We start from the raw sequence: 23592 nt of genomic DNA on the forward strand, positions 1-23592 counted from the left end.
ATGTTGGATATCTATGTTGGGTACTTAACTTTGCGAATACATCCAGTATCTATAAGTTTATTAACTTCTACTTCAATCATGGGAATGAGTTTTAGGCAAAAGCACCATTGCTCTAGATAATCACTTTCGGGTCTAAATCGTATGTCCATGGAAAGACATCAATATATTTCTTCAACAATGCAACATAGGTTTCTTCATCTTCATCATAATTAAAGAAGTGCATTGAAAAAGATAGGTCGAGGATTCTCAGGAGTTCATAGACCGATCTCCTTCAACTTGTGGACTATGGCTCGTACCCCCTCATTTAATTCTTGGACCGCTTCTTCTTCATCTTCTCCCTCAGCGGGAACTTCATCGCACAAAGTAATTTGAAATAAAGATGCAACTTCTTCTTGATGCCATGTTTCCTCATCTTAGACGGCTCGGTTTGTCACATAACATGAACCCATGTTTTCTTCATTTTCTTCTTCGTGAAGATAGGTCTTTAGCTAGACCCTCAAGACTTCGTGACATGAAACATAAATGAATAAGGGCCAAATTGGCCATTGAACAAAATGTGAAAGTGCAATCAGGCCATCGAACAAAAAAAAAGTGCAATTACACCCTTCAACAAGCTAAATGTGTGCGATTTCACCTAGTAGCCAGTATCCTCCCCTCTCTTCCGGTTACTCTGCTGACTTGGAAGCTAAGTAGGTTTTTTTTTCATACACCTTGTCTTTCAGCATCGCTCTTCTCCTCTTAGCCATGGCAGCTTCCTCCTCCCTTTCCCTCTCCTAACCCCTCAAACTCTATCCGCCCAAACCCTAATGTAAATTCTCATAATTGCCTATCCTCTACCGCCGCATCCCACCACCACCTCTGCAAGCACTCCCCATCCGCCACCCTCGCCTTCAACATGTATCGAGTCGTCCGTTGAGTTGCCTGCAAGAATTGAATTGCATCTGTAAATCCTTTTTTACAGTATCAATTTTAGAGATAGAAAGGGAAGGAAAAGGACAAGGTTATTTTTTTTCTCTCTCTAACCATATAATACAGTACATACATAGTGTATGTGTGTATATGAAATTATATATTCCTCTCTCTATATTTTAGATGTTCGTAGCTATACAGGACAACTGATGAATGGTGTTGTAAGTTTTTCTTCTTTTCCGCATCTGCTTCTGCTATCTTTTTATCTTCTTAAGTAGAAAGCAATGTTACTGTTGCATAGTTTTAGCTCCTACTGGGGTTCTAGAGAGAATGGGGTCGTCGTCGACTTGACGGAGTAGTAGCCGAGGGTTTCATATGAAGTTTAAGATCTTGTTGATCGGAGATTTGGGAGTAAGAAAAAGTTCTAATGTCGTTGACGATATGACCTTACCCCTACCATTCCTGATCCCCTCCTATTTCTCCTACATCTTCCATTCCCTCTCCCTCCTGGCCCCTTCCTTCTCATTCGTCGGGCAGCTCTCCCACCTTCGCTCCGTTGACTGCTAAATCCAATACATCCTATTCAGTTTCTTCTTCATCGTCTTCCTCACAGCTGTGATTGTCTTCAAGATCTGCTGCGGCAACCGATCTTAGAAATGTGAGAAATCTGGGTGCAAAGGGTTGCGGAAAGCCATGGAATTTGACTTGCAGGTTCAGGATGAGGAATGCTTGAAAGTAGGATAAATTTTTAATAGGTTAATGAATTACTGAAGTAAATATATATATATATATATATATATATATATATATATATATATATATATATATATATATATATGTATGTATGTGATGATAGAAATTATGTACATACATATATAGCTAGCCTTCCTTTAATTTTTCAAAAGATCGAAATGGTTTTCATCTGTGGGTTTTCGGCTTCTTTTGTTTGTTTAATTTGCGCGCCGTAGGAACTAGGAAAAAAGAAGAAATAAAAAATAAAAAATAAAAAATAAAAAGAAAAGTCAACTCAGCCTCCACATCAACAAGTAACCAGAAAAAAGGGAAGTATACCGGCTACTAGGTAAAATCGCACACATTAGGTTGTTGAATGGTGTAATTGCACTTTTTTTGTTCGATGACCTGATTGCACTTTCACGTTTCGTTCAATGACCAATTTGGCCCTTATTCAAAACATAAATATATGTTTCTCATCTCATACAAGAAGTAACCACACTTCTAAGACATTTCAAATATTCCACTTCGACAAGAGGATTTACATTGTCTTTTGAAACCTCGACTCTAAGCCAATCATGTAAAGATTTCTTTTTAGTAGTTTAGGATTCCACATTAGTGCTAACCCATGTAGGTAATCAACATGACCTAACATCATTAGCCATAACATAAATTAAATAGTGCGCACACTATCATGTATGATGATAAGCATATATAGATATGGATTTTCTTTTTTAAAAAAATCATATTTTACATAAAAATATATATGAAAGAGTCTCTATATTGATTAATAATAAGTACATGTGCATAGTGGTTTGTGAGCTTGTAAGCTATGGAGTTCCTATGAGAAAAAGTGTACATATGGCATGGAGTTGAACGACAGAAGTTGCATCCTTTGTCTTTCCCCGCGCGAGTATGGATTCTAAAATTTGAGAAGTGTCCCAATTTGAGCAAAAAGAGATTATTTTTTTAACACATTAATATTAAACAACTAAAATTATACATGTTTTTGGGATAGAATTAAGATATTACTTTGTTGATAATTGTATCTTCATGTGTGAGTAGAACTAAAAATTTTCTCCAAAGTACATAGTCCATGTGTGATTTGGGTTAATAAAGGATCACAAAGAGATAAACTGTCAAATTATACCATAAATCATGATCTACCTTGCATTGTAGACTCTAATCCAAAATATTCTTCAGATTATATACATGTAGTTAACATATTTTTTATTTGTAGCTAACAATTTATGTGTCTATAAATAAATTGAAGGCATATAACATTGACAGCATATTATGTATGTCCAGACGTCCAGTTAATATATATTTTATACATACAGTTAATAGTTTATGTCGTTGTAATTACTATTTTATGTCTCTATAGTTAACACTAGTAGTATACCCGTGCGATGCACGGACGGAAAGTATATACTGTTATGTGATTTTATTATGTCATTTACGTTGATATAATACATAGAACTTACTTTATTTGATTTTATGATGTAGTTTACCTTGATATAATACATAGATCTTAGTTTATTAAATGTTGTAACTAATCTAACCCTTATTTCTGTTTTGGTGTGTAGACTCTGAACAGCTAATTTTAAAACAACATTATAAAATCATGGTACACAAAATTCGTAGTACATAAATAGGCAAAAAGTTATAAATTATTAAAAACTTCATGGTACACAACATTCGTAGTATAGTTACTAATCTCACCACCTTCATTGGGTATTAGAATTTTTAACCCAGACGGGTTACTAATCCTTGAAGCAGCCACATATAGTTAACCATGAACAAACACTGGTTTCTTAAGTAGTAACCCAACATGTGTTAAAGTCTGTCCTTAACTCTTGTTGATAGTCATTGCATATGACAACATTAGGGGGAATTGCCTTCTTTGAAATTTAAATGGCAATCTTGTATCAGTTGGAGTCATGGACATCCTTGGTATCAGCACGACATTACAGGCATTGTGTCCTCCGACAATCTTTGCTTCTACAACATGATCAGATAACCTAGTAATGATCAATCTTGTACCATTACAAAGTCCCATTGAGTGATCTATATTTCTCAACAACATTACGGGAGACCCAATCTTCAAAGTTAAAGAATGGTTGGGTATGCCCGAAGCTTTCAATCCATTTAGAAATTCTGGAGTGTGCATATCATATAGTATACCATTTGTTGAGTCAGACTTACATACAGTGTCGCAACTTAGGTATGTTCGGCTCTCCGCAACATGCAAATCACTCATGTACTCATTTACCGCATTGACCACATCTAGTGTTGGCGCAAGTATGGCACGATTCTCCATTTGTTGAAAGTCGGATCCGCCATGCTTGAACATTGGGAAGACAATATCAACTATTGTAGCTATGTAGTCCCCATTTGATGGCACTAACATCTCTTTAGGTATTTCAACTTTTGCATGGCCATCGTTAGGTCCACCTAATGTTCCATTTCCTATATCAGCCAACCAAGATGCAAACTTTTCAATGTGTGTGTTATCAGCGTACGGATCAACTGTTTTAAGACGCAGGTTTTTGGTAAGGCGTAGTACTTGACATGACTCCCAAAGGTATGATGAGTTTATTGCAGCTGAAACAATATCTTGCCTTGAGCCCTTAGGAACTACTAGCAATATCTGTCGGAAGTCACCACCTAATACCACGGTCTTCCCGCCAAATGTCTTATGCACACTTTGCGGGTCGCTGTGCCGCATCAGGTCGCGCATTGTCTTATCCAGAGCCTCAAAGCAGTGTTTGTGCATCATAGGTGCTTCATCCCATATGATTAGCTTGGCTTGGATTAGCAATTCGGCCAGTGGACTACCTTGACTAATGTTGCATGTGGAGTCCTCGTTAACTGCTATTGGTATGGCAAACCTTGAATGCGCTGTTCGACCTCCTGGGAGTAGCAATGATGCAATACCACTGGACGCGACATTTAGCACAATATCACCTACTGATCGTATCTTTGAAGATAAAGCTTTCCAAACAAAAGTTTTACCTGTACCTCCATATCCGTATACAAAGAACAACCCGCCATGTTTTGCTTGTATATCACTTAGAATTGTGTCGTATACAACCAACTGCTCATCAGTTAATTGCCTTTCCATCTTATCACATTCATCCCTCATTGCCTGCCGGTCGTAGTTAAGCTCATCAAACAGCAAATTATTGTTTGTCAATAGTGCATCATCATAATTAGGACTTGGCATTTGCGGGTAATCTTTCAAACACTTGTTGTACGACTACAATAAACGCTCTAGTTCAAGAAGACCTAGGTTTTTCTTATCATCATCAGACAAACACAACCCTGAAATAATACAAATACGACATAGTTAATTTATTTTCGATATAGAAAAACATTACTTATTTATGCAAATAAAATATTAGTAACTTTAAATGGAATTAAGAACTTACCCATGTCTTTCAGCACTATTCTCCTGTTAAATTGTACATCCTCACATAGATGGTGCCAGACGTGATTCCATACATTCTCAGGTCGATTGACCAAATTTGCAGTGAGTAATATGACAAACAATTTCCTCATAGATTGGGCAGTAGACCAATGACTTGCTTCGTTGATTGCATCAATGTATTCTCTATCATCGTCTAGCAGCCCTCTAGCATAGCATGCATCTCTAAAGCTTTAGTATACAACACCTTGAACTGTCCTGATGTCTTGAAAACTCGTAGGACCACGAACTACGTTTAAAAGACATCTCAAGTAGTATACTTCACCACTCCCTGGAGGTACAAAAAATATGCGCCCAATAGAAAACCCCCTCTTCCTAGGATGCCATTCCCTAATATCTTTCTTCCAGACAAATTTGCTCGGCATGTCAATATAAGCCAACTCTTTAGCTGCTTCATATTTCTTGTTAGCATCAAACCAAGCTGTGAACATGCTTTGATTGACAGTCGGTCTATTAAGCACATGTTCGATCCTATCATCATCCTCAAAGACAACTGTTTGGCAATCTGGAAGATGGAAGCTTAGTCTCTCAACAGGGGGGTGCCTAAGCTGTACATCGAAACTCAACAACCGCCAAGCTGCTTCGCACGCGGACACGTAGCGACAATCGTAATACATTGTAATTTCATCCACAGCTGCATTTTCGTTTTCAGAATTTGTGGACTTGTAGAACTCAGCAGTGACCTTGTCATTCCCTTTGTTCACATATTTGAACAAATATTTTATTGATCTGGATTGGTTGCACCATTCTACATTTATATGTGCCTTGTATTTCAACAGGAGGTATCTATTATGCGGAACACAGTACCTACTGTCCAACTTCACCCCATTTCTTTCAACTGTTGCACCATTGTCACGACGTCTGTAAATTGGGTAACCGTCATGATCCAATGTGGACACCTCTGCAAATTTCTTTGGAAAATGTTTAGAGCACTTTTTATTGACCATGCATGGAGATTTAGGTCTTTCTTGTCCACATGGCCCGTGCATCATAAATTCCCCAACAGCCTTAAAATATTCAATGTCTAGTTCTTTGTTAGGTATTTCAGCAGATATGAACTCATCCATGTGATTAGCTGAAAATCCTTTGGTCAATCTTTCTAGGAAGATGAGTATGTGAGCGTGTGGTAATCCACGCTTCTGAAATTCTATAGTATACACAACTGTATAACACAAAAAAAGATAAAAAAAATCACAACACATACAGTAAAATATAAAGAGCATATACATATTAAATCGAATTTAATTGTCATTTTGAAAGAAGGAAATAAAACAATTTCAGATAAATACCTGCGGTTACAATACCAAAAAGCTTGCCATTGCGTATCTCTTTCACTAAAGCATCTAACTTCATCTTGAAGACCCTAGACACAATGTCCGGCCTATCTTCTGCGTTGTGGTTGCATTTGTCCATATATCTTTGAATCTCAGGCCACTTAGGATTGCATGTGAATGTTATAAATAAGTTTGGATACCCCTTATGTCTGCAGATGGCCATTGCATCCTGATAATTTTGTATCATATATCGAGCACCGCCCGTGAAAGTCGAAGGTAAGATGATCCTCTTACCTTGCTTGTTAGTATCAACTTCCCCCCTAGTTAAAGCATCCGACAGCCCCTTGTAAGCCTCACACCGCAATGACTTCTGGTTATTGCGAATGTATAGTAGTCTCCCAGATTCAACCATCGTGTATGCATCCACCAGGAACTGTTGGTATAGTCGTTTGGCGTACAACATCGTTGAAAGTTCACTTAACCTGTCATGGATCCTGTAAGCAAAGTATTCCCGTTGAGATACTCGCACCCTTGCACCAGTCGGTTTGGTAGATGTAGTACCGTACTGTATATCTTCACGATATCCATCCTCGCCCAAGGGGAATAAAAGCGGATATTGCAACGGCAAGTATGCTGGGTTGAGCTCGTTTATCCTCTTAAGCGAACCGGACTTTGTCTCCACTATTATATCTCGTTGGCCTAGTGTGGGGTCTAGATCACCAACAATCAAAGCAGCCACCTCAGAAGCAGTCGGTAAATTATACGTTCTAGCATCACTCTGTCGCTTACCAATCAGCCTCATCTTAAAATTGACTTGTGGATTGTTGTCAATCTGAGTTTTTGCCCATCGAAATGATTGAACCAATACGTTGTGCTCATCTAGATCTACCTTGATGTCTTGGACTATATCAACATGAGTTGGGTCGTTTAGTTCAGCACCACTATTCCATCAATTGAAAAACATTAGATAAAACATATTGTTGTCATAATTTTATGCAATTAATAGTACTTGATTAGGTTATACACAATTAGAAAAATAGTAATACCTGAATGCATTGATGCGGTTTTCTACCTCGTTCTCTGTATCATGGATGTATAACTGAGCAAACTTGGGGCTCTTACCAACCTCGGGCATGAGTCCTCCCATTAAATGATAATTCTGGCCATTTATCCTAAATATCGGTGGGCAATTCCCACTGTTGATGGATTTATCTACCTTAGCACCCAACGATGTAAAAGAAAACATGTTATTGTACCTCCTTATGTGTTTTAAAAATTCATTCCGTTTGGTCCCTCTTTCAAAGAATAAGTTGAAAATCCTTTTTGGAGGTAACGACATTCTGGGTAGTTTGATCTTCCCATGACCACAGCACGTGGAATATTTTGCTGTTCCGGTACGCACTGCCTTGTCAACACGCTCCTCATACCAGTAGATTGCGTTGCAATGTTCGCATATATTGTTTGGGTCACCAATATCCATGTAGGCTACTACAAAAATGTAAGCAGCTGAGATATATAATGTGATTTAATTAAATAAACTGTAATAAAAAAACGAAAAATAACTTTGAATAAACAAAGCAATTAGAATAGCATACCAATAGTTGGTGTTGGTGATATAACCGAGTTTTTCTCTGGTTCAAAGACTTGACATGTAGATATTTCATTACTGTTTAAGTGTGGATCTGTTTGTAAAATTCCTAAGCGAAACAGAATAAAATGTGATCATTAATTACATATAAGTATTGTTTTGTGAACCAATGCCATTAAAATATTAAATTTATTACTCTAAATTTACTATTAAAAATTCTTTTATATTTACATAGCCAGCAACATAAACAATTTTAGTCACGCCGCGACAATGTAATCTTGCAAAAACAGTTAATAACGTAAAATAGGTACCTTCATTAGGGATTGGCTGTTGTTCATGTTCTTTGTCTATCATCGCGAAATCTTGTGCTAGATTGCGAACTAAGCAATTGTCATCAACTGTACGATTGAGATGGCTTTCGCCACAGCTAGCTGTTTAGAAAAAAGAAATACGTTATGTAACGTTTTTAAACCATGTACCATTGCTAATAGTATGTAGAAAAAGATTACTATAATAATCTGAAAAACTAAATGACCCTAACCGAACTAACCACTCATTACAATAACATATAATAATGTAAACTTTTTTCTGTAGTTATAAAGTACACATTACAATTAGTTTGCTTCGTAACCATCTACAGCTAAATGTATTTAACGGACTTTAAAAGTTCACATGTATTCCAATTGCAACTAATAATAATCATGTCTACTACGATTTTGATTCCAGAACATGTAAATTCTATATAATAAAGTGTACACATTATTAAGTAAATAACTAACCGTATGTGACATCGTTTAAAGTCCCGTCCACTGTTGTTGTAACAGAAGTTGGCAAACGTCCATTGCTGTTGTACCCATTGGTTGACTCAGCCATGTAAAACAGTCCATGACAACGACGTTTATTGGGGTCCGCTATGAACATACCAAAATTAACTCAATTGGTGCATTTGAAAAACATAAGGTACATTTCATAATAACATGTACATAATTGTTGACTAACCATTAGTCAAATCATGTAACGGGACTTTTTGTTTTTTCCTCCATTCGAAACCTGCCGGTAAAATGTAGTATATATTACTATTCAGAACATCCGAGTGCGTCAACACATAATATAATTTATACAAAAATCTGTCAAAATTTAGTAAAAAATATAAACATGGAATAAATCTTGTGTCAGAAATTGTTTTCGGCATACCTTTTAAACCAGGTGACGTCACTGAAGTGTTATCCGTGCAATTAATACTGGATTTGATTAAGTTACCACCTGAAATTTATCATGTCGTTTTAGTCCAATACATGCGCAGGTCAAATTAGAAAACAATTACAAACATGTACTCAAGTTCTCTACAAAGTAATGGTTGTAATAAATAAAAAGATATAACGACTTACTCTTAGTCAGTATGCTCAAAGGTGAATTGGTTGAATTATTAAAAACACCGGATATGCACGGCACTTGTGTCTGTAAGACTTTTCCATTGTTTGGAGTGTTAGTATAAGAATCCGTTATTCCCGCATTACTGATGTTCTCTGAAATATAACAAAAATATAATATAGTTAATAAGTATAGCCAAAAAAAATACAAAGGTCGATATTAGAGAACAAAATATGCCCGTTATGCACATATTATCAATGATTCATTTACAGGACCGGACTACTATTCTCATTCTATAACATCGATACACAACTATTTGAATATAAATTCAATAATCTATATATATATATATATATATATAAATATAATAATCTATGTAGAAGACAAAACCTAAGCACTAAATTAATCCATTAATTAATATTAATATAATATATACTACCTAATAATTTTAGGACAAAATAACAACACTCCCTGCTCTCGTGTCGTCCTATCTGCGATTTGCGTTCAGACCCAAAACAACACGCAGTGCTATTTCCATTTTCTGGCTCTAATGGCCGTATCGATGTTGTTTTCCATGCGATTGTGTACTAAATTGGAGCTGTATGAGCTCCAGTTTGGTCGATCTACCCATTCTTCGATACAGAAATGGCGAACTACAAAATCCGATTCATTGTTAGGTTTTCATTCGCAGATGCCGACGATCAGCGATATTGTTTTGTGGATCTAATCAATCGAGCTAGGGTTATTGGTAATTACTGAAAACCGACCTTATACATACTAATTCGGTGATGTTCTTGTTTCACAGGTTAGATCTGCTCGACGTATGTTGATTAATTGATTCCAGGCTAAGGATTACAGAGACCATTTAGGTACGGTTTTACAGTACCTAAAATCTGCTTTTTTTGCTAATCTAAGCTCTAGATACTGTATCCAAAGTATTGGTACAAATCAATAGCTAGAGTTTACATTTAAGGACTACCAAATTCTAAAAAAAACGTAGTATTGATTAGAACAGTTAATGTTTACAGCGAAAATACTTTTGGGATGTACATGCTAGTGAATACAAATTTGATTGTTAGCTAATATGAATTGAAATGAGTAAGGTGATAATGTAGCAGGGAATGCAAAACTGATATTAGTTTAGTGTAGAATACCTTTGTTATGAGTTTGAAGACTCCTTTTGCTGCCTATGACTGCTGAACTTGTTATCTGCCTCATATTTGCATTCCCAAATTTTTATCCAGGTTGATATGGGGCAAAACAGTTTTATCTGAACTTGAGATTGGTATTTGAAAAGAAGGTATGGTTTTGGGCTGCTTAGATAATATGTAGTTTAAGCTGGGAATACCAAAAGACAATAACATCATTAAGGCACTTCAGCATAATGATTACTTAGTAGAACTACAACAGTATTTAATTTCATAGTCCACCCACTTAAAAAATGAAATAATTTGTAGTTTTTGAGTTAAACTGTAAGGTAGATATTATAATGAATACTTAACGTACTGCTTATAATAATTTTGGTCATACTTAACAAATGAACTAATTTGTAGTTTTTGATTTTGACCTTTATATGTCTCTAATGTAGTAATAAAAGATTTAGGGTAGATTGCTGTGTTGTAGGGGAACAAACTCTGCAAAACAAATTGTTGCAGGGGAAGCTGTGTTGTAGGGGAACTAAAAGATTTAGTTCGGAGGACAAAGCTAAAATCTGTGTAGGGGAAGCTGTGTTGCCGCTGAAGTTTATATGTAATCTTCTTTCTTCGATACAACAGATTTTGGTATTTTAAGGTCATACTTATTTTCATTTGCCTTATGTTATATTGACCTTTATATGTTGCTAATGTACTAATAACAGATTCTGGTATTTTCAGCCTGACAACAAAGCTAAAAGAGCTTTTGGGGCTGATGTTTTGGTGGTGGAAATTTATGTGTAATATTCTTTCTTTCCTACAACAAAGTTTACGATATCAAGTCATACACTCTTCTTATAAAACTATAAGAATATTGAGTAACCTTGTTTATTTCTTCTAGATATTATATTAAGATATTAATATATCGAGTTTTCCTAGAAATTAATACTTATTATAGTTATGCTCCCTTTTTTATATCATTGTGTTACTTCTAAATCACTGTCCAAATCCATATTGGTATTGAAATTTATTCTACAATCTAGTCTATCTAAATTGGTCAACCTATTTAGTCTACAAAATTTTCATGCAAATACTTTGTCGAAATGGTTGTAGTGTCATCTACTGAGATCATACTCCTAATTTTCATTAAGGGTTTCCCTTGACTTTATATTATCAAGTGCGTTAGAGTGCAGTTATCGTTAAGGGTTTCGAATACACAGCAGCATTATTAAAAATTATCCCACATAATCAAAAACTACAAATTAGTTCATTTGTTAAGTATGACCAAAATTATTATAAGCAGTACGTTAAGTATTCAATATCTACCTTATAGTACGTTAAGTATGCATTATGTACTTTTTCTCCATTAGTAGACATTGATGCTTCTAAGGTGTTCATGTCTGAATAATGTGCTAGAATTAGGATATAATTGTATTCTTTGACTGTATTCTTACATAGAAATTCCAACGTGAATGCCTTAATGGTTTTAATTGGTCTGTTTGGGATAATAAGATATTACTGAAACACTACGTGATTGATCCAAAACTGTACCTAATTGTTCAATTGGGTTTGTTAATAAATATAAAAATATGAACTTGATACTTAACCTTTCACTAATTAGAATCCTTGAAAAGTTCTATGTTTTCATTTGCCTTTAAGTGTTAGTGTTAAGGTTTTCCCCATCTTTTATGTTAGAAAGTGCCAATGAGTCCACTTATGAACTTGTTCAGATGTGATACTTATTTTCATTTGCCTTTAAGTGTTAATGTGAAGGCTTTCCCTTTGCTTAATCTGTGTAGAAAGTGGCAATGAGTCCACTCATAGTGCATTGTATATAAAAGTGCATTAATAGAACTGAAAAGTTGAAACAGTAAAGACCATGGGTGCATAAAAAAGTTGAATAGCTGATTTATCAAATAAATAAAATTTGACATTTACATTTACATTACTACTAAAGTTGTACTCTACATGTTGTTGTATATTGAAGAACTGTCTACAAAACATTATGTAGAAATACTACTTGTCATGCATTCTTGGAATCCAGCAGTGTAGAAATTATAACTGACCACTAACCTGCAAAAAAAAAAAAACAAATACATACAGTATACTTTCAATTTCAGAATGTAGGTACTGCATGAAAATATTTAAGACAACCCCAGAATTCATCAAGTATAAATTCCAAAACAACATAACAGAATTAAAATTGGTCTAAATAAAAACAAAATGCAAGCAAAACATCAAGTTTATGAAACAAAGAGTCACAGTCCATCCATGTTGATTAGAAACATCTTTTCAATCAATCTTCTCAAGCTTCACTTTAGTGTCTTTCAATTTTTTGCAGCACTTGGAGGAAGAGAACTGATCCAGCAAGCATCTCTTCACCGGTCCATCAGAGGTTTCAGCATTCTTCGAGGGTGGCAGCATCTGTATTGGGCTCTCACCTTCATCACTGTCAAACCCCTGAAGAGGATTCAAACACTAATAAATATTGCAAGGTATTTAGTTTTTTCTATTCATCTTCTATGTATAAATAAAATGAAGTTTAAGTTACATGTAGGAATTCCTCATCATCACCGTAACTTAATTGCACATTAGAGTTAACTTCCTTGTCATGAGCATCCAACAGTTCTTTGCAATACTGTTGAACAAACTTGCTTTCAGTGTTAATACTTAAAACTGGGAAAGCATACGACCGATTGATAAATTGGTCTGTATTGGCAGAGACTCTAAATAGCATTATTTTGCCAATTAATCCAGTGATTTCCTTTAATGGACCTGCAGTCTGTAATTTAGAAATTAAATATGTTAATAGTATAGAACTATTAATTCTAAATAAGGAAAAAGCTACTGAATGAAAAAAAAAATGATAAGGATACTTACATTCCTATTCCTCTGATATAACTCTGTGGCAGATGTACCAATAAGTTCCATACACTCTCTATCCCACATAATAAAGGCAGCCGTACCCTTCAAGTCAACAACCCTAAGTCTAAGTTTGTACCTTAGGACTCCATTTTCCCAAGTCATGTTACACTTGGAACATTTTAGAACACCTTCTATTAGTTCAAGTTTCTTGTTGCAACCCGGTTTTCGACACAAATTATAAGACCAACCATTGGACTTTTCAATACCATTTATCTTCGCAGCAACCCAGAATTGTCCATGCTGCCAAGAGAATTGAAAATCTGCTTAACTTACAAATAAAGTAATTAAATTCTGAACAAAGAAAGGAAAAAGAAAACTTTTATTTTACCGTTTCATTCTCATAGATCTCAGAGATGGTAGTCATCTGCATTGTTCCACTAAGTGAATCCTCAATACTGTTTGTGAAACTGAAGCTTGTCATTGAACCTAGGCTGCGCATTGGAGTTTGTTGCCCAAGGTCCACCAGACTGTAGTAGTTTTCATCATTTAAAAAAAAGATTTAGAATAAAAACCAATAGAAGAAAATAAAATGTATTAAAGTGTATCATACCTATCTTTGAAGTTCTGCATCTCAGGGCAGTCCACATCAATTAGGAGTTGGGTAACATCATATGAAGACGATATTGTCACATCACCATCTAGAAAATATAAAATATATATGGTCAATAAACTGTTTAAAACATGTTACTGTTTAAAGAAATAAATATGCATTTTACTAACCTCTAGCACCAAGTTTGATTCTACAGAATTGGATTAACACAGCAACAGGGTCCTTGGAAGCAGCTCTGTACAATGGTTCAAGTTTGGCCACGTGTTCATCCCAATAGGTACAGTTCAACCGACTACCCCTATTTGAATACATTTAACATATTGTTAGTTAGACTGAAATACAAATGAAATGAAGGTAGATGAGTATTTTAATTACTTACATAGCATCTTCTAAAACAAAGTCTATGAGGACAGTATTATGCCCAGAAATTGTTTTTTCTTGGGGAGCACGTATTTCAACAATACGGCCAATTAAATCTAATAAAATTTGAAAAAAAAAAATCTCAGCAGACAGGAAGATAAAAAAAACTATATGCTGCAGTATATGATAATATTCTACTGGCAAATAAAAATAGAAATAGTATATACAGAAAAAAAAAAAGCTTAGTATGTAGAGAAAAAGAAGCTTACCAATCAACTGCTTCGCATCTAGCGATGGATTACCTTTCAAAATATGGAATGGTCTGGGTCTGTACATGTGGTAAGGGAAATTATCTGACCTAGTATGTTTCATGATAGTCTCGTGATTGAACTGCAGCATGAACTCGTGCATGCTTGTCTTATATGTATGCCAATTTGCAACGACATAAAAGTTCTTGAAACAATAGACATTGCCTTCTAAAAAGCTTTCAGGAAATTTTGGTAAAATGTCCTTTGGTATACAGGCATGGATTACTGTTGCCTGTACATAGCAAGGGAAAATATCCCTAAATCTATAAATCTTATATGATCAAAATACTAAAAACTAATTTTTTTTTTTGCAGAATGTAAAATACCTCTTCGTCGTGCAGCACCAACTCTTTACTTTTGATTTCTGAGGATCCTCTCCTTTCCATTACAGTGTATGATCGAACCACTCTCACCTTAACAGCACTCCTCCTCTTAAACGTCGTCAACTGATTTAAAAGAACATACATCCCCATGATTCTGAAGTTGGAATGCAAATGGGATATCAGTTTCAAATCGATTAGTAGATTGCCTGAACTGTAATTGATGAGTAAATTGCATTTATTTGGGATCCTTCACTAACCTGTAATATATAAGCATGCGTATTAATGGACATTTTGGCCTTCCCGGTGAAGGCATACCTAGGATATCGAACCGACGGCAACGATTCCCTTTCCGAAGTAAAGGGAATGATGCGGTTTACAAACGTGTTGTGCAAAAAGTAGACTATTTTAAATAATTAGGTTTCCTTTCACAGTAGTTAGTCTTCCATTTACATTTATGGTATTTCCTTATTAACGTTTGTATTACCAAAACTGCACCGTTTTGCAATTCCCGGTCAGACCATATTTATAACCCAAAACGACGCCGCATTGCACTGGGCGGGAAGTGCATTTAATGCTCTTCTTCTGGCTTTTTTATTATAGAAGATGGTATGTATTTTCAATTAATTTAGAAACACAAATTGTTAACTGCATGTAAAGAATATGTCAACTACAAACATATAATTTTTGGACCAGGGTCCACAATACAAGATGGACCTTGATACGTAGTATAATAATTGTATGTAAGCCAACCTAGGTTGCTAATAAATAAATTTCACAAAAAGTCAAAGTTGGAATTTTGTAGTTACCAAGTAACTATTCGACCAACATGACTAATGTAAACATGTGTTTAGGCTCTAACTCTTTGGTTGTAGCCTACCGGCTTTCATATTGTTGATATGTCGAGCATATACGCTTTAACACTATATGAGCCAAGTGCATAGGCCAATCTGTAACACCCCAATTTTCACATCTTGGATTTATTACAAAATCCTTAAAATATAATACATTGCGGAAGCGTCTAACCAGCAAAAAAACTTGGTGTTACCGCCACGCTTAGGTATCTTTCCTATACCTAAACGCTAAGGCTAAACTTACAACCTCAAATAACCATATCAATATCCAGATATGTACATATGAAAATAATCCCTCCAGGGTGTCTATTCTAGGATAGAGTAATCTTCAACCTCGACTCCCATCCTATTTAGAGCTCATCGGCCACAGGGGCCCACGCTAGACTGTATCTAATAAAGAACACAATGAAGTGTAGTTAGCGCGACGGCTAAGTAAGGAAATCCATTGTCACTCGAAAGTAAACAAAGGTTTTCAAAAACAACAATTAATAATAAATAGGGTAAGATAAACGTTACCCAACAGTCGCAGTCTACCTGCAATCATTCTAACAACAAGCAATACCACATTATATAAGTAACTTCGGCACATAACACAGCCATTAATTCACACGTGAGAAACACAACACCCACACTACTGTTCGAGACACCCGACAGTTAGTTCTCACAACTCCACTCAGCGAATAGACTTCGCTCTGCAGTATGAATCAATCATACAAAATCTCACACATCACTCAGCGAATAGACTTCGCTCTGCATTATGAATCAATCATACAAAATCTCACACATCACTCAGCGAATAGACTTCGCTCTGCAGTATGAATCAATCATACAAAATCTCACATATCACTCAACGAATAGACTTCGCTCTGCAGTATGAATCAATCATACAAAATCTCACACATCACTCAGCGNTGCAAAAAGTAGACTATTTTAAATAATTAGGTTTCCTTTCACAGTAGTTAGTCTTCCATTTACATTTATGGTATTTCCTTATTAACGTTTGTATTACCAAAACTGCACCGTTTTGCAATTCCCGGTCAGACCATATTTATAACCCAAAACGACGCCGCATTGCACTGGGCGGGAAGTGCATTTAATGCTCTTCTTCTGGCTTTTTTATTATAGAAGATGGTATGTATTTTCAATTAATTTAGAAACACAAATTGTTAACTGCATGTAAAGAATATGTCAACTACAAACATATAATTTTTGGACCAGGGTCCACAATACAAGATGGACCTTGATACGTAGTATAATAATTGTATGTAAGCCAACCTAGGTTGCTAATAAATAAATTTCACAAAAAGTCAAAGTTGGAATTTTGTAGTTACCAAGTAACTATTCGACCAACATGACTAATGTAAACATGTGTTTAGGCTCTAACTCTTTGGTTGTAGCCTACCGGCTTTCATATTGTTGATATGTCGAGCATATACGCTTTAACACTATATGAGCCAAGTGCATAGGCCAATCTGTAACACCCCAATTTTCACATCTTGGATTTATTACAAAATCCTTAAAATATAATACATTGCGGAAGCGTCTAACCAGCAAAAAAACTTGGTGTTACCGCCACGCTTAGGTATCTTTCCTATACCTAAACGCTAAGGCTAAACTTACAACCTCAAATAACCATATCAATATCCAGATATGTACATATGAAAATAATCCCTCCAGGGTGTCTATTCTAGGATAGAGTAATCTTCAACCTCGACTCCCATCCTATTTAGAGCTCATCGGCCACAGGGGCCCACGCTAGACTGTATCTAATAAAGAACACAATGAAGTGTAGTTAGCGCGACGGCTAAGTAAGGAAATCCATTGTCACTCGAAAGTAAACAAAGGTTTTCAAAAACAACAATTAATAATAAATAGGGTAAGATAAACGTTACCCAACAGTCGCAGTCTACCTGCAATCATTCTAACAACAAGCAATACCACATTATATAAGTAACTTCGGCACATAACACAGCCATTAATTCACACGTGAGAAACACAACACCCACACTACTGTTCGAGACACCCGACAGTTAGTTCTCACAACTCCACTCAGCGAATAGACTTCGCTCTGCAGTATGAATCAATCATACAAAATCTCACACATCACTCAGCGAATAGACTTCGCTCTGCATTATGAATCAATCATACAAAATCTCACACATCACTCAGCGAATAGACTTCGCTCTGCAGTATGAATCAATCATACAAAATCTCACATATCACTCAACGAATAGACTTCGCTCTGCAGTATGAATCAATCATACAAAATCTCACACATCACTCAGCGAATAGACTTCGCTCTGCAGTATAGATTAATCATACAGACCCCTCACCATTCACTCAGCGAAGAAACTTCGCTCTGCAGTATAGATTAATCATACAGACTCCCTCACCATTCATTATTATCACACGACTCCATAACCATCACACTTGTTAAAATATATTTCCCCAAAATACACACTTTGGTTAGTGTTAGTCTCGTTATGGAAATTCAAGTACAGGAGTCACAATAATTTTCAAAACATAATTACTTTCCAAGTTAATAAATATAATGCACAAAAATAATATTTGGGCCTTCAAAAATTCACCCGGATGCCCGTAGGCTTTCAAAACATCGCAACACTCAGGGTTAAAAACATCGGGGAAAAACCGGGTCAAAAACAAGTCGAAAACGAGTCCGCGTCAAATCTGCCAGAAATTTCAGTTGGCGCAGTCCGAAAGATTGAGCCGGTAAAAATAGTTCCCGAACTCTTTTTCACTTGAAATTTTTATGGTAGAACCCCAACTTATAGTACTTGTTGTCCATAAAAAGTTTTGGTCATTTTGATCCACGAATAAACACAGAAAATTCCCTTTTTGCCCTTGGCAGTGTGCTGTCCAGAATATTTTTCTCTCTGGACCAGTTTTGGAAAAAAATTCGAAAACCGTACTTATACTACTCCGATCATTATGAAATTTTATATGCAGGTTCTACACTTATAGAACTACATGTCTAAAAAAAATAGGATCAAAATACCTTACCAATTTTTCCCAATAAATCTCGGAAGTTACTGCCAGAATCTATCCTGATTTCTTTTCACTATTTTCACAAGTATAAGCCTATATGGGCATAAATTCAACATATACATGCATAAATTAGCTATGAACATGTACATAAAAATTACCAAAAATCCAAAGTGTAGTTTCTTAGGCTAACTTGTAGATCCACGAACTTAATACATAATTTCCACGTAAAAATTTCCTAGTCATATAATTTACTAGTATTTGTTCACCTCCAAGTGATTGAACCGACTTAAGGGATTCCTTACCTTGATGGAAGATTTCAAAGCCAAGAAGTTGCTAGATCCTTTCTTTGAGTTCAAAGACCCTAAAAATATCACCACAATAACAATATTTTTCATGCACCAAACATTAACACTTAAGTTCTAGAGATGATTTAATCCAACAAAGTCTAAGGTCTTACTTACACTTAGTCTCTTGGGTTGGAAGAATGCTTAGGAGCTCTTTGATCACAATGGAAGACCAAACTAATTTTTCTTCTTCTTCCTAATGGTGTAGTTCGAAAATGGAATGGGAGAGTGAGAGATGATGATGTGAATTTGTCTTGTTAATTAAGCAATCAAGTGCAACATTCCCATGCCTCATTAATGCTAACATTAAATGATCCAATCTTGGCTAGATTTTGGTTGCCACTTGTCAATACCCTATGGAGTCCTTAAGAAGATCACAACTTATTTGGCCAGTTTATGGTTAAATCAGATGAATGCTCGGAGGATTATAACTTAATTCGGGAAAATTCTAATACCAAAATTATCCTAAAAATAATCCCGTCGCAAATCACCAAAATTGGGAATTTTTCGGTATCTCGCGAAATATAGGTACAGAGTTCGTAACAATTTACCCCTTACAGTCCATTTAAAATTTTCTTGAACTAACTAGAAGTCCAGGCTTAATCGTATGATACTTAATAATCCAATTGCTAGGAAAATTCGAACTGAATCTATATCCTTAAAAATTTCTCGGTTCGTGACCGGTACGTAGTTCGCAGCTTATCGATAACTAATCTTTAAAAAAAAATTCTTTCGAGCACCGAGAAGCCTTCTCTTAAATGTCATAGCTTAAAAAAAATTATATCGATATTCTCGAATCTTAACTTTGTCGGAAAAACCAAGGGGTTACAGTTCGATCCAGAGGTAAAAGACACAAATAGGACGAAAATAAAAACTATGGACAAAAATAGGACATTTCAAAAATTGGTACAAAAATGTGAAAAAACTATTTTTCCAAATGCGTTTGGTGTTAGACCCAATCAAACACAAACGCATGTGGGACTTGCGTATCTCGAGATACGCAAGTCCCACTTGCATTTTCTTTTTTTTAACTTCTCCGGCAACCAAACTGGTCGCCTTCTTGGCCGCTGGCTTCTCCTTCGCACTGGAGAAGCCGGCGACCAAACTGGTCGTTGGCTCCCTTGTGTTTGTGTTTGTGTTTGACCGGGTCTGACACCAAATGCATTTGAGAAAGTAGTTTTTCATATTTTTGTACTAATTTTTGAAATGTCCTATTTTTGTCCATTGCTTTTATTTTCGTCCTATTTGAGTATTTTACCTTCGATCCAGTAGGATTACCCAACTAGTACTTTTAAACAATTCTCGAAATACCCAAGAAAATGGACGAAAATAGAAAATCCACTAAATCAAAATATTACAAGAAAATTCCAGGAATTTAAACCTACAACAAAGGTTAGATAAACCTGGAATACAAGGGACGGTAAAGAACGGACTTTGGGGTAGTTGTAAGTACGAGTCGAGTTGCCTCTGTCCTCAAAACCTTATTTACCGCCTCCCGGGGTGCTGGAGTGTTGCGGTCTAGGTTTCCCAGGATAAAACGTACTACGATCCGCCGTTTGAGCACACAAACTTGGATCCGGCGAACGAGAACGTGGGATGAACACAGGTGGCTAGAACGAAGGAAGAGCAGGGTTTCGAGGTGGAAAACAGATTTCTCTTCATGCGTGTAAATCTCCTGCTCAACCTGGTAATATATAGTAGAGGAAGGGATTAATGGCATTCAATTTCGGCCTTGTAACCTTCTCCCACTAACAAGACTTTAATCTCCCACTAACTCCCTATTTAACCACCACTAACAAGAGATAAATTCTAGATGTTATGATCAGAATAAATACGAAATAAATTCTGTAACATCCTGAATTGATCTCCTGAACAGTCACGGTAGAAGGAGAAAAGTCGTTCCAGATTATAGCCTTCGAGAGGTTACTTCAGTTGCGCACAGCACGCCGTCCGCGAGACATCGAGAGATACCGCTAACGCGCGCTACTATCGCAACGCAACCATCGTTCGAGACATTGCATGTCTCGCGCGCTAGCAGTGCACGAGACATCGCTAATGTCTCGAACTGCCCATGCGCGAGACATCGTTGATGTCTCGAGGTCGAGATGTCGCTTATGTCTCGACCCTGCCCAGCCTCGAGACATCGATGTCTCGAGCGCTGCGGCTCGGCCATGCCGCGACGTGGTCTCGCGCGCTGCTGCGCACCTTCGAGAGGTGGTAGGCAGTGGTATGAGATGGAAAAATCGCTCGGAGTTTTGGCATAACTTAGCCCAGAATTTTCCAGACGACATTTGTGCCCGCAGGTGCCAGCGCACACAAGTTCAAGCCTTTTCGAACTCATTTTGGGATTTGATTTGCACCCCCCTGCGCGCGAGAGAGAGCCTCTATGCCATACAAGTCAATTAGCTTAAAAAAGCCTCTTGTATATATAGTGGGTGAAATCCCCTTCCCAAACCAATGTGGGACAAATGCTTTCCTTAAAGCTTTTTCCATCTCAATGGGTCTACTTTGAGAACCAATTTCTCATTCACCCATTATCCATTTTGAGCGTATAATATATCGATCTCTTCGTCTCACTACGAAGAATCCGAATCCACTTTGACCCGACCCAAATTGGATGTGGACCCTACATATATTTATACCACAAAATGGTCACTTAAAATGCCATTTATTGCCATTTTTTCCAACAATCCTCCACATGAATGAAAAATTGTTTTCGGGATAATTTTGGAAAACGGAAACAACTGTGTTCAACGGTTGATTCCTGCATAGCAGAGGTAGGTTTAACCCTTTGAACCTTGCCTTGTGAGATCTATATACCCTACTGGCTGTACGGTAGAACGCGATGTCTTTAAACCGACTGCCGTTTGTGTAGACATTGACAAATCTCACACAAGAACCATCCAACCACGTCATTTTCTCATGACTGTGCCCTTTTTGGTCGTGGGACACCTGTCTGGTTCTGCAAGAGTTTCTAAAGAATATGTATTTTCAATTAATTTAGAAACACAAATTGTTAACTGCATGTAAAGAATATGTCAACTACAAACATATAATTTTTGGACCAGGGTCCACAATACAAGATGGACCTTGATACGTAGTATAATAATTGTATGTAAGCCAACCTAGGTTGCTAATAAATAAATTTCACAAAAAGTCAAAGTTGGAATTTTGTAGTTACCAAGTAACTATTCGACCAACATGACTAATGTAAACATGGGTTTAGGCTCTAACTCTTTGGTTGTAGCCTACCGGCTTTCATATTGTTGATATGTTGAGCATAAACGCTTTAACACTATATGAGCCAAGTGCATAGGCCAATCAATCTAGAGGTAAAAGACACAAATAGGACGAAAATAAAAACTATGGACAAAAATAGGACATTTCAAAAATTGGTACAAAAATGTGAAAAAACTATTTTTCCAAATGCGTTTGGTGTTAGATCCGATCAAACACAAACGCTTGCGTATCTCGAGATACGCAAGTCCCACTTGCATTTTCTTTTTTTAACTTCTCTGGCAACCAAACTGGTCGCCTTCTTGGCCGCTGGCTTCTCCTTCGCACTGGAGAAGCCGGCGACCAAACTAGTCGTTGGCTCCCTTGTGTTTGTGTTTGACCGGGTCTGACACCAAATGCATTTGGGGAAGTAGTTTTTCATATTTTTGTACTAATTTTTGAAATGTCATATTTTTGTCCATTGCTTTTATTTTCGTCCTATTTGAGTATTTTACCTTCGATCCAGTAGGATTACCCAACTAGTACTTTTAAACTAGAATTTTAAAAGTCATTATTGGAGCATAACATAAATTTTATTTTATTTTTTTTTAGAAAAATAACATAAATTTTATACTAGTTCACCAATAAAATAACTTTTTAAAACATTTAATATAATTTTCCTTCTTAAATTTATCTCATAAAAGTTTACATTTTAACATGATAATAAAAATTTTTACTTTCATTAATTGTTTATGATTTAACTACCAGGATAAGAGTCAAATACAACCAAATTATTATCACCCAACTAAAAAAAACTCTAATTAGACCTGGCCTTAAACTTGTTAAAACACAATTAACTCATTTGACCTATAATAACATGTTACTCTTAAGTCACCTGTCATATAGGATGCCATGTAGATTAATGTTTTTTAATTTAAAAATTATATTTTTTTATAAAAATTAAAATAATTACATTAATTTTTTTTATAAAAAAAACATAGACAAACAATTTGCCATGACAGACTTACAGTCGTCCATGGCAGCTAAGAAGCCTGCCAGCTTCTCCGTTAGATCAATCATATTGGGGGAGAAGTCGGCAGCTTCTCCATCGTTGAAAAATTTCTTTTACCACAAAAATTAGTTTTTTTTTTTAAATCTAAATATAATTTCACGTAAGTGGCTGGTAAGAAAGTTGATCGGTTACCTTTTGTCCTT

At 36.1% G+C, this 23592-nt stretch overlaps 3 protein-coding genes and 1 pseudogene across 3 annotated transcripts; 1 reads left to right on the plus strand and 3 right to left on the minus strand.

Moving 5' to 3' along the window:
- Positions 1-1653, plus strand: LOC116033062 (annotated as a pseudogene).
- Positions 1654-3490: 1837 nt separating this feature from the next.
- LOC116033063 (ATP-dependent DNA helicase pif1-like) lies at positions 3491-4867 on the minus strand. Its single transcript, XM_031275818.1, has one exon. The coding sequence runs from the start codon at positions 4865-4867 to the stop codon at positions 3491-3493; it is 1377 nt and encodes a 458-aa protein (XP_031131678.1).
- Positions 4868-5301: 434 nt separating this feature from the next.
- Positions 5302-9899, minus strand: LOC116033064. Its single transcript, XM_031275819.1, has 10 exons — positions 9872-9899; positions 9379-9516; positions 9185-9253; positions 8990-9040; positions 8770-8901; positions 8302-8421; positions 7998-8099; positions 7449-7908; positions 6418-7343; positions 5302-6290 (listed from the first exon to the last, which is right to left on the minus strand). The coding sequence occupies exons 1-10, from the start codon at positions 9897-9899 to the stop codon at positions 5302-5304; spliced, it is 3015 nt and encodes a 1004-aa protein (XP_031131679.1).
- Positions 9900-14344: 4445 nt separating this feature from the next.
- Positions 14345-15110, minus strand: LOC116033065. The gene is made up of 3 exons (XM_031275820.1): positions 14964-15110; positions 14599-14869; positions 14345-14445 (listed from the first exon to the last, which is right to left on the minus strand). Exons 1-3 carry the CDS (start codon positions 15108-15110, stop codon positions 14345-14347), a joined length of 519 nt encoding a protein of 172 aa, XP_031131680.1.
- Between the last annotated feature and the right edge of the window lie 8482 nt (positions 15111-23592).

Source organism: Ipomoea triloba, chromosome 10 (assembly GCF_003576645.1).
Source record: "Ipomoea triloba cultivar NCNSP0323 chromosome 10, ASM357664v1".
NCBI classification, from domain to species: Eukaryota; Viridiplantae; Streptophyta; class Magnoliopsida; order Solanales; family Convolvulaceae; genus Ipomoea; species Ipomoea triloba.

Bases quoted from the DNA above. Each gene is read 5' to 3' on its own strand.
- LOC116033063 (XM_031275818.1), bottom strand. From the start codon at position 4,867: ATGCCAAGTCCTAATTATGATGATGCACTATTGACAAACAATAATTTG.
- LOC116033064 (XM_031275819.1), bottom strand. From the start codon at position 9,899: ATGGAAATAGCACTGCGTGTTGTTTTGG. The intron at 8,422-8,769 runs GTTAGTTATTTA...TTTTCTAAACAG, and splicing joins TTTAAACGATGTCACATACG to CTAGCTGTGGCGAAAGCCAT. The intron at 7,909-7,997 runs GTATGCTATTCT...TATATATCTCAG, and splicing joins ATCACCAACACCAACTATTG to CTGCTTACATTTTTGTAGTA.
- LOC116033065 (XM_031275820.1), bottom strand. From the start codon at position 15,110: ATGGGGATGTATGTTCTTTTAAATCAGTTGACGACGTTTAAGAGGAGG. The intron at 14,870-14,963 runs GTATTTTACATT...TGCTATGTACAG, and splicing joins TGGTGCTGCACGACGAAGAG to GCAACAGTAATCCATGCCTG. The intron at 14,446-14,598 runs GTAAGCTTCTTT...AAATTTTATTAG, and splicing joins AGATGCGAAGCAGTTGATTG to ATTTAATTGGCCGTATTGTT.